The following is an 8,406-nucleotide window of genomic DNA, read 5'->3' as shown; positions in this document are numbered from 1 at the left end:
AAAAAAAAAAAAATTGATATTCATCATGTAATATGAATATTACCCTATGCAGATAAACAACTATTTTTACTAGAATGGATGCCTAGAACTAGACTTGTTAAGGAGAAGTAGCAATCATTATTAAATAGATACAAAATGAGAGTTAAGTAGAAATAAAGAAAGAGAGATTTCTCTCAGAAGGAGCAATATGGTATAATTCATGACAATAGGAATAATTATTGATCCCACTGTATATGCATTAATTTTATTTATACCCAAAGGCATGCATTCATTAGTTTTCTTGGTGCTATAATATAATACCTGACAATATGCATGTGTGTGTGTGTCTATACGCTCATATATTCTGTAATATTTAGCCATTTTTTCCTTCAGTGTAAGAAGTGATGAGTGTTTCTTTAGGTAAACACCAGACCAACTGGTCAATTTACAAGAAGGACATAGTATACAAAACACCTATAGTTTGGTACAAATAAATAGTGCACAGAAAAAGCCCATCTTCAGTAATTTAAGGTGTTAATGAAAGAGCAAGGGAGGCTCACTTGCTGGGCCACTGCAGCTGCTTCTCTGGAAGAAAATGGACACAAAAGAAAAGAAAATATTTAAAAGAAAATAAACTAAAATTTTTGTTTGTTTGTTTTTTTCGAGACAATGTTTCTCTCTGTAGCCCTGGCTGTCCTGGAACTCACTCTGCAGACCAGGCTGGCCTTGAACTCAGAAATCCACCTGCCTCTGCCTCCCAAGTGCTGGGATTAAAGGCTTGCGCCACCACTGCCCAGCTTTAAAATAATTTTTAAAAAAACTAAAATTTTCTATAAGTGACTATGGAATATATGCAATCTTAAAAAGCAAAATATGTATGTGACTTCAATTGAGAGTCTTGGGGAAAGCAAGACCAAAGGACAATAGGTGGTTGCTTCAAGCTTTGATCACTGAGTGGAAAGGCAAGAAAACACATCTTCATACCTACTCTCTCACAAGTGAGGAAAGCAGAATTATAGCAAGTTAAAGGTCAGTCTGATGACTACAAGGAAAAGAAATTATCTTTGGTCCAGTTTTAAGAGTGGCTGTTGTGGGTACATTTTCCAGGGTTGTTAAATAATGCTAGAAGCAGGCTTAACAAGATTTATGAAATTATATAGCTTTCCAGTTTCTTACCATGCCACATAAGAAAAGTGTGAATTCAGCTTGCTATCTCTAATTTGAATAGGTTTATTCCAATTTTTGTTTGTTTGTTTGTTTTGTTTTTTTGAGACAGGGTTTCTCTGTATAGCTCTGACTGTCCTGAAACTAACTCTGTAGACCAGGCCTGCCTCTGCCTCCCAAGTGCTGGGATTAAAGGCATGCACCACCACTGCCAGGCAATTCCAATTTTTTGTTTGCTTGTTTGTTTTATTTTTTTGTGAACCACCATCAAATGTTGGAATCAAACGCAGGTCTACTGGAAGAGCTGTAAGTGCTTTTAACCACTGAGCCATCTCTTCAGTCCCCCTTTAAGAGTTCCTTATGACAATGTCTGAGATAACCCATTTCCCCGTGCCTTCAACAATATTTGACATTGTTAGTTTGGATTTTACTGCTGTGAACAGACACCACGACCAAAGCAACTTTTATAAGGACTACATTTAATTGGGGCTGGCTTACAATTTGAGAGTTTCAGTCCATTATTATCAATTCAGGAGCATGGCAGTTTCCAGGATGAGAGTTCTTCATCTCCATATGAATGCATCTAAGAGAAAACTGATTATTCTGCACTGGGCGGAGCTTCAAAGCCCACCCAACTTCCTCCAACAAGGCCACACCTCCTAATAGTGCCATTCCCTGGGCAGAGCATCGTTAGACCACCATAGGCATTATCAACAATTTTAAGCTTTACGGACCTGAAGCATTGTTTTAACTCGTGTGTCTCTTCTTGTGTTTTGTTTTTTGTCTTTGTTTTTTTGAGACAGGGTTTCTCTGTATAGCTCTGGCTGTCCTGGAACTCACTCTGTAGACCACGCTGGCCTCAAACTCAGAGATCCTCCTGCCTTTGCCTCCTAAGTGCTGGGATTAAAAGGTGTGTGCCACCACTGCCTGTCTAACTAACACTTATATATTTTTTTTAATTGTAGTGAGATTGGATCATTTTTCTCATTTTATTGCTCATTTTCATTTTGCCTGTCAACTTTCTCCTCCTCCTATATGTTCAGCACTTTTCTATTAGGCTTTTGGCCTTATCCTGGTATTCCTATGAGCTATAGTGTTACCTCCCCTCTTTTCATCTACATTCACATTATAGACTGCCACTTGACATCAAATTGATCATGGTACATTCCCCACATTAACTTGACATAAGGACAAACCTTTTATGACTTTTGTCCCCAATTTTCAATTGTCTACAAATTATCTTAGTATCTTTAAGATATTAGCCTTATATTTAGAACTTGTTTAAGCATCAGGAATCAAGAGCCTGCCTACATTCTTCTAATTAGTCGGTTGAACATTTAATTGAACATATTTCCCAGCTAATTTGAGATCTCGCTGTGTGCCAGCTTCCTTTTGGCCAGAGTTCATGTGCACCTTTGGCACAGGTACTAACAAATGTGTGTGTTCCTCTTAGCACATGAGAAAGGACTGGCCCGTGGGCATGTCTTTGGGGTAGTTTCTTGATTAAAGACTTATGTGAGAGGGGCCAACTCACTGTAGGTTGTAGGGGCCACCCCTGCGCAAATGATCCTGGGATGTGTGAGAAAGCAGGTTGGGCAAGCCATGGAGAACTAGCAAATATGTAGTGATCATCCATGGTCTGTGCATCAGTGTCTACCCTGGACTCCTGCCCCTTGCTTCCTTCACTGAAGGACTTATGAGCTATAAAGTAAACTCGATTATTAAATGTTTGATATGCTTCTAAGCTCTTGCTACCTAAAGGGTCTGGGAGAGAATCTGGTGCTGGCAGAAGGCCAGCTGTCAAGCATTCAGAGTAGAATAACAGGTTGCGTCCTGTAGTTCAGTCAGAATGTGTGCATATTGGAAATATTTTTGTGATCTGCTCATGACATCTTTTTCTTTTCAGAGACAAGGGCCTCACATATTAAAAGGGAGCATTTTACTACTGAGCTATCTCCCCATATAGATTCTGACACAGAATGTATAGTTTTCCTATACCAAGCTAATTCTCTAATAATTTGAGTCTTAAATTTTAACTCTGAACCAACTACCCAGAGTTACTAAAGGCACCAATAAGGGCTTTCTAACAAAATAGTCCTCACTATAGACACCAAATCCAAGTCCAGGGTTCTCTGATTTCTGACTAGCTGAGTATAAATCAAAGATGCCCATGACTCCTTCCTCAGGTTCATTAATTTGCTAACAACCCAGGTAAGCATCTTTATTAGTTTATTTTAAATTATTAAAGAATACAGATGAGTAACCTGCGGAAGAAGTCATGAGAAGTTGTGTAGAGGAAGTCATGGTATGGGATCTAGAGGAGTCTCACATGTATGTGTTTCCATCTTCCTGGAACTGGGGTGTGTCATGTTCCAACATGTGGATGTGTTAACACAGCAGATCTCCAACTCCATAGATAGAAGATTTTAATGGAAGCAACCTAATATAAGCACTATTATACTAATTCAATCTTCTAGCCTTGTTCCACTGCACAGAAGACCAAGCCTAAAAGTTGCACATCCTGTTCATGGCTTGGTGTTTCAATTTCACCAAATACAGACTCAGGAGTCAGATGTTGTGGTGAAAGTCTGCTAGCTCAGAAAGGCAGAGAAACACCTAGCTGACCTTCTTCCTCAACCCATGTCCCAGAACAAAAAGAACCAGTTCTCTTTCTCCACACCATCTTAAAAACTCTTCCAGGGGCTGGAGAGATGGCTCAGCGGTTAAGAGCACTGACTGCTCTTCTGAAGGTCCTGAGTTCAAATCCCAGCAACCAGATGGTGGCTCACAACCATCCCTAATGAGATCTGATGCCCTCTTCTGGTGTGTCTGAAAACAGCTACAGTGTACCTACATATAATAAATTTTAAAAATCTTAAAAACAAAACAAAACAAACAAACGAAAAACCCTTCCAACCAAATGTCCCTCCCTTCAACTTCCTGTGCATCTCTTTATCTATCCTCCTTACTTCCTCTATTTTTTTCCTATGTACACTCCCTGTCAACTGGTTGCTTGCTTCGCCTCTTGGCTTTATTCAATCTTGTTTACAATAAACAGAAAGCTCTCAGATTAAATGTGTGTGCTGGGGCTGAGTCACACCACAGCTAGAGGTTTTTCCAGTATACAGTCTCACAGTGTGATCAAATAACCTGCAACAGCTTGGTCTTTCTGGCGATCAGTGCCACCCTGAAGATGTCTAGGTCAAAGTCAATCTCATTAAAACACAGGAGCCTTATATCATCCTCAGAAATTCTATGTGCTTCTATCAGGAGTCAGGAACGGGGAGCAGAGTATGTATTCAGATTTTATTAGAGTAAAAAGGTAAACTCAGTTTAGTTATGTCATCTAATTCTAACCCACTTATAGCTGTTAGTACCAGTGTCTCTTTACAGTTGTCTAAACTTATTTCTTTCAGGTTTGAAGTCAATATGGGGATGCAGCCAACACTTTTGTTCTACTCCTAAGGGTGTGACTTATAGGGAACTAAAAAGCCTACTAAACTCCAAAGACATTATGTTAATTGATGTTAGAAATACATGGGAAATTCTTGAGCAAGGAAAAATACCTGGATCAATCAACATACCATGTAAGTGATATGTGTTTTTAAAAGGATTCATTTGTATGCTTAATAACTGATTATCTCCAAAGCTTGATTGAATGCCTTAACGTTCTCTTCCAGTGGATGAGGTAGGTGAAGCCCTGCAGATGAGCCCAATGGACTTCAAAGAGAAGTACCGTGACGTGAAGCCATCCAAATCTGACCGTCTGGTGTTCTCTTGTTTAGCTGGAGTGAGAAGTAAGAAGGCTATGGACACAGCGATATCACTGGGCTTTAACAGGTGTGTGAATGAAGGAAAAACTAGATGGGGCACTGTGTACTACAATATGATGATGACATTTGGGAGGCTGGGGCTATAGGTCCATGTTTTAATTGCTTATATGTGAAAAGCCCTGGATTCAATCTTCAGCATAGCAAAAATAAAAATAAACATGACTTATTTTATTTAAGAATGTCTTGGAAAAGGGGCAGGACTGGAGAAATCGCACAGTGGTTAAGAGCACTGTCTCTTGAGGACCAGGTTTGATTGTCAGCACCAACATGGCACCTCCTAGCTGTCTGCAACTCCACTTCCAAGAGATCTGCTGCCCTCTTCTGGCCTTTTTGGGCGTGCATGCATGTGGTGCACAGCCACACATGCAAACAAAACACCTATATACATATATAACAAAAACTTAAAATTTAAGTCCGGTCAGTACTACATTGATATTTTGTCTCAAAAAAAACCAAACCAAAACAAAACAAAACAAAAAAACCAAACAAACAAAAAACAGTTTCTTGGGGCTGGTGTTATAATCTAGTGGTAAACTATGTTCTTTATATGCACAAGTCCCTGGATTTAAAACAGGGCAAAATTAAAAAAAAAATACTGTTAATAAAAGCAGTATAACCAGGCAGTGGCAGTGTATGGCTGTAATCCCAATGCTCAGAAGCAGAGATAGGAGGATCTCTGTGAGTTTGAGACCAGTCTAGTCTACAGAGTTCCAGGACAGCCAGGGCTATACAGAGAAACCCTGCCTTGAAAAGCTAAATAAATAAATTAATTAATACGATATGGGGACCAAGAGCCTGTGTCTTTCCAATGTACTTATTTTTTTTTTATTTTATTTTTTTTTGTTTTTCTGTAGACCAGGCTGGCCTCGAATCAGAAATCCGCCTGCCTCTGCCTCCCGAGTGCTGGGATTAAAGGTGTGCACCACCATGCCTGGCTTTAATTTTTTTTTTAAAGAGATGTAGAATCTAAATAATTTTATGAGTGGCTATTGCAAAGCTCTTCTGTTCTGAAGCAACACTAACTAATGCATCTTTTCAGTGCTCAACATTATGCTGGAGGATGGAAGGAATGGGTAACCTATGAAATTTCAGAGGAGAAACAAGAAAGTTGACTTTTGGAATGACAGACTTGGTGTTCATATCTACAAGGATGGTGGATTAAGCAAAAGAAAAACCCAGCCCTGGCACCAAAGGCTAATAGATTCTGGATGACTGCTTGGCGACCGTTTTCCTCATCTGAGAGCTGAGGGTGCTGCTCCCCTGAACATTTCAAAGTCTACTGCACACTGAGATAATATGAGTTGCCACTGAAATTATATTCTACAGTTCATTTTGTTATTCTTTTCTCATACATTACACCCGAAACCAAAGTTTCCCCTCCCCTCTCTCTACAATTAATTTTTAAGTATTTTGGTGTTCCCAAACGATCAGATAAGCTGGGCAGTGGTGGTGCACGCCTTTGATCTCAGCACTTGAAGGCAGAGGCAGGTGGATTTCTGAGTTTGAGGCCAACCTGGTCTACAGAGTGAGTTCCAGGACAGTCAGGGCTATACAGAGAAACCTTTTCTCAAACAAACAAACAAACAAACAAACAAACAAACAAACAAACCGATCAGATAGCTCGCATTATCTAGCCATGTGTCATCACGGCTGTGAGCAAAAACAGTGTTAACAAGCAGTCCCAATTTTAAACAATAACTGAGCTTCTGGTTTGAGACCCATATTTTTAGGTCCAATACTGGAAAGATGGAGGCAGGAAGATCGCCATGAGTTTGAGTCTAGCTGGGACTATGGAGATTCTGTTCCAAAAGAAAAGACTCTGGGGTCTGGAGAAGTCAACTCTGCTCAGGAAAATCCACTCACAGCATCTGAGGACTCGTGGCAATGTGTGCTCAGGGGAGTAACAATTCAACTTATTCTAAAAATTATAATGTGAGGATAAGAATGTGACGGGTCTTGACTGTGGGGAGCAAGGTAACCTAGAAGAGGCCAGAAATTTGTGTGGGATACTGGAGATGTTCTGTGGCATGATGGAAGCGTCAGGAATGTGTGTCAAAACTCATCAAAGCAAACATAAAAATAAGTGTTTTTCCACGTCATTATGCCTCAATTTCAAAACTAATAAAATATTAAAGTTTGACTCCCTGCAGCATGCATACATTTCTTTAAAGTGTTAAGTTATATGCTTGTTGGTGTGCTGGCATCATGCCTGCTGCTTCTGACCATTTGTTTTGACTCTCATTTGTATAGTTATTGAGATCAGGTAGGACCCACCCAGCAAAGCTCTCCAGGTACTTCCTTCTGCAAAATAAGTGGAAGCCATTGAAAAATGTGGAAATATAAACATTTGAACATCTGTCTCCACAACAGCAGTCTGATTTTTTGATTGTTCGTACTAGGACTAGGAATGCTGCAACACACACACACACACACACACACACACACACACACGTACATGCATACACACACACACACATGCATACACACACACATAGGCACAGGTTAGCATACTTCAAGACATTACTGAAGCAGCAAGGCTTTGGAAGATCTATGATCTTAAGGAGAAAGTAAACTGTAGAGGATGTACCAAAATTGTAGTACTGGCAACTAATGGTGCAGATAAGCCATAAATTGACCAGTCCCCTCAAGGACTAAATGTCAACTAAACTCCAAATGCAGGTGTCTTCCTGAACCTCTGAAAGATGAATATGTAAATATGACTACCCTCCCATAAGGTTTCATATGCACACTAAAGTATGAATCATAATTTATTCATGTGTCACCAAATGTTCTTTCAACTATTTAGAAATACAGCAAAATTCTTAAGGCCAGGCCAAAAAGCAGGTGACAAACCAGATATTGCCTATAGAATACAGTTTGTGGTTATCCTATAGGTGAATGAGAGCCAAAGGCTATCTCGTTTTCATATGTAATGTCCAGACTTTTATCAAAACTTGCTAGGCACAACAGGAGTCAGGATCTCTTTTGGTTTGATTTTGTTTGGAGACACTTACTGTGTAGCTGTAGCTGGCCTGGAACTCATACATACACCAGGCTGGCTTCAAATTCAGAGACTGCTTGCCTCTGCTTCCCAAATGCTGGGATTCAAGGTGTGGGCCACCAGCAGGAAATACTATCTTATAATTGAAAAGTAGCAGGAAGAGGCTAGAGAGATGGCTCAGCAGTTACGAGCGCCGACAGCTCTTCTGAAGGTCCCGAGTTCAAATCCCAGCAACCACATGATGGCTCACAATCATCCGCAATGAGATCTGATGCCCTCTTCTGGGGTGTCTGAAGATAGCCACAGTGTACTTACGTATAATAAATAAATGAAAGAAAGAAAGAGAGAGAGAGAGAGAGAGAGAGAGAGAGAGAGAGAGAGAGAGAAAGAAAAGAAAAGAAAAGAAAAGAAAAGAAAAGAAAAGAAAGA

General features: G+C 39.9%; 1 protein-coding gene across 1 annotated transcript in view; it reads left to right on the top strand.

Annotated features, from left to right (window-relative positions):
* Nucleotides 1–7,125, top strand: part of Tstd3 (thiosulfate sulfurtransferase like domain containing 3) — an 8,875-nt gene extending 1,750 nt beyond the window's left edge. Inside the window, exons 2-4 of the mRNA XM_021160940.2 lie at nucleotides 4,560–4,730; nucleotides 4,824–4,983; nucleotides 6,016–7,125. Of these exons, the coding sequence (XP_021016599.1) occupies nucleotides 4,560–4,730; nucleotides 4,824–4,983; nucleotides 6,016–6,088 (404 nt within the window). The 3' untranslated portion in view covers nucleotides 6,089–7,125. The remainder of the gene's footprint in view (nucleotides 1–4,559; nucleotides 4,731–4,823; nucleotides 4,984–6,015) is intronic.
* The last annotated feature ends 1,281 nt before the right edge of the window (nucleotides 7,126–8,406 follow it).

This window comes from Mus caroli, chromosome 4, assembly GCF_900094665.2.
Source record: "Mus caroli chromosome 4, CAROLI_EIJ_v1.1, whole genome shotgun sequence".
In the NCBI taxonomy this organism is placed as follows: domain Eukaryota; kingdom Metazoa; phylum Chordata; class Mammalia; order Rodentia; family Muridae; genus Mus; species Mus caroli.
This window is presented reverse-complemented; position numbering and strand designations above follow the sequence as displayed.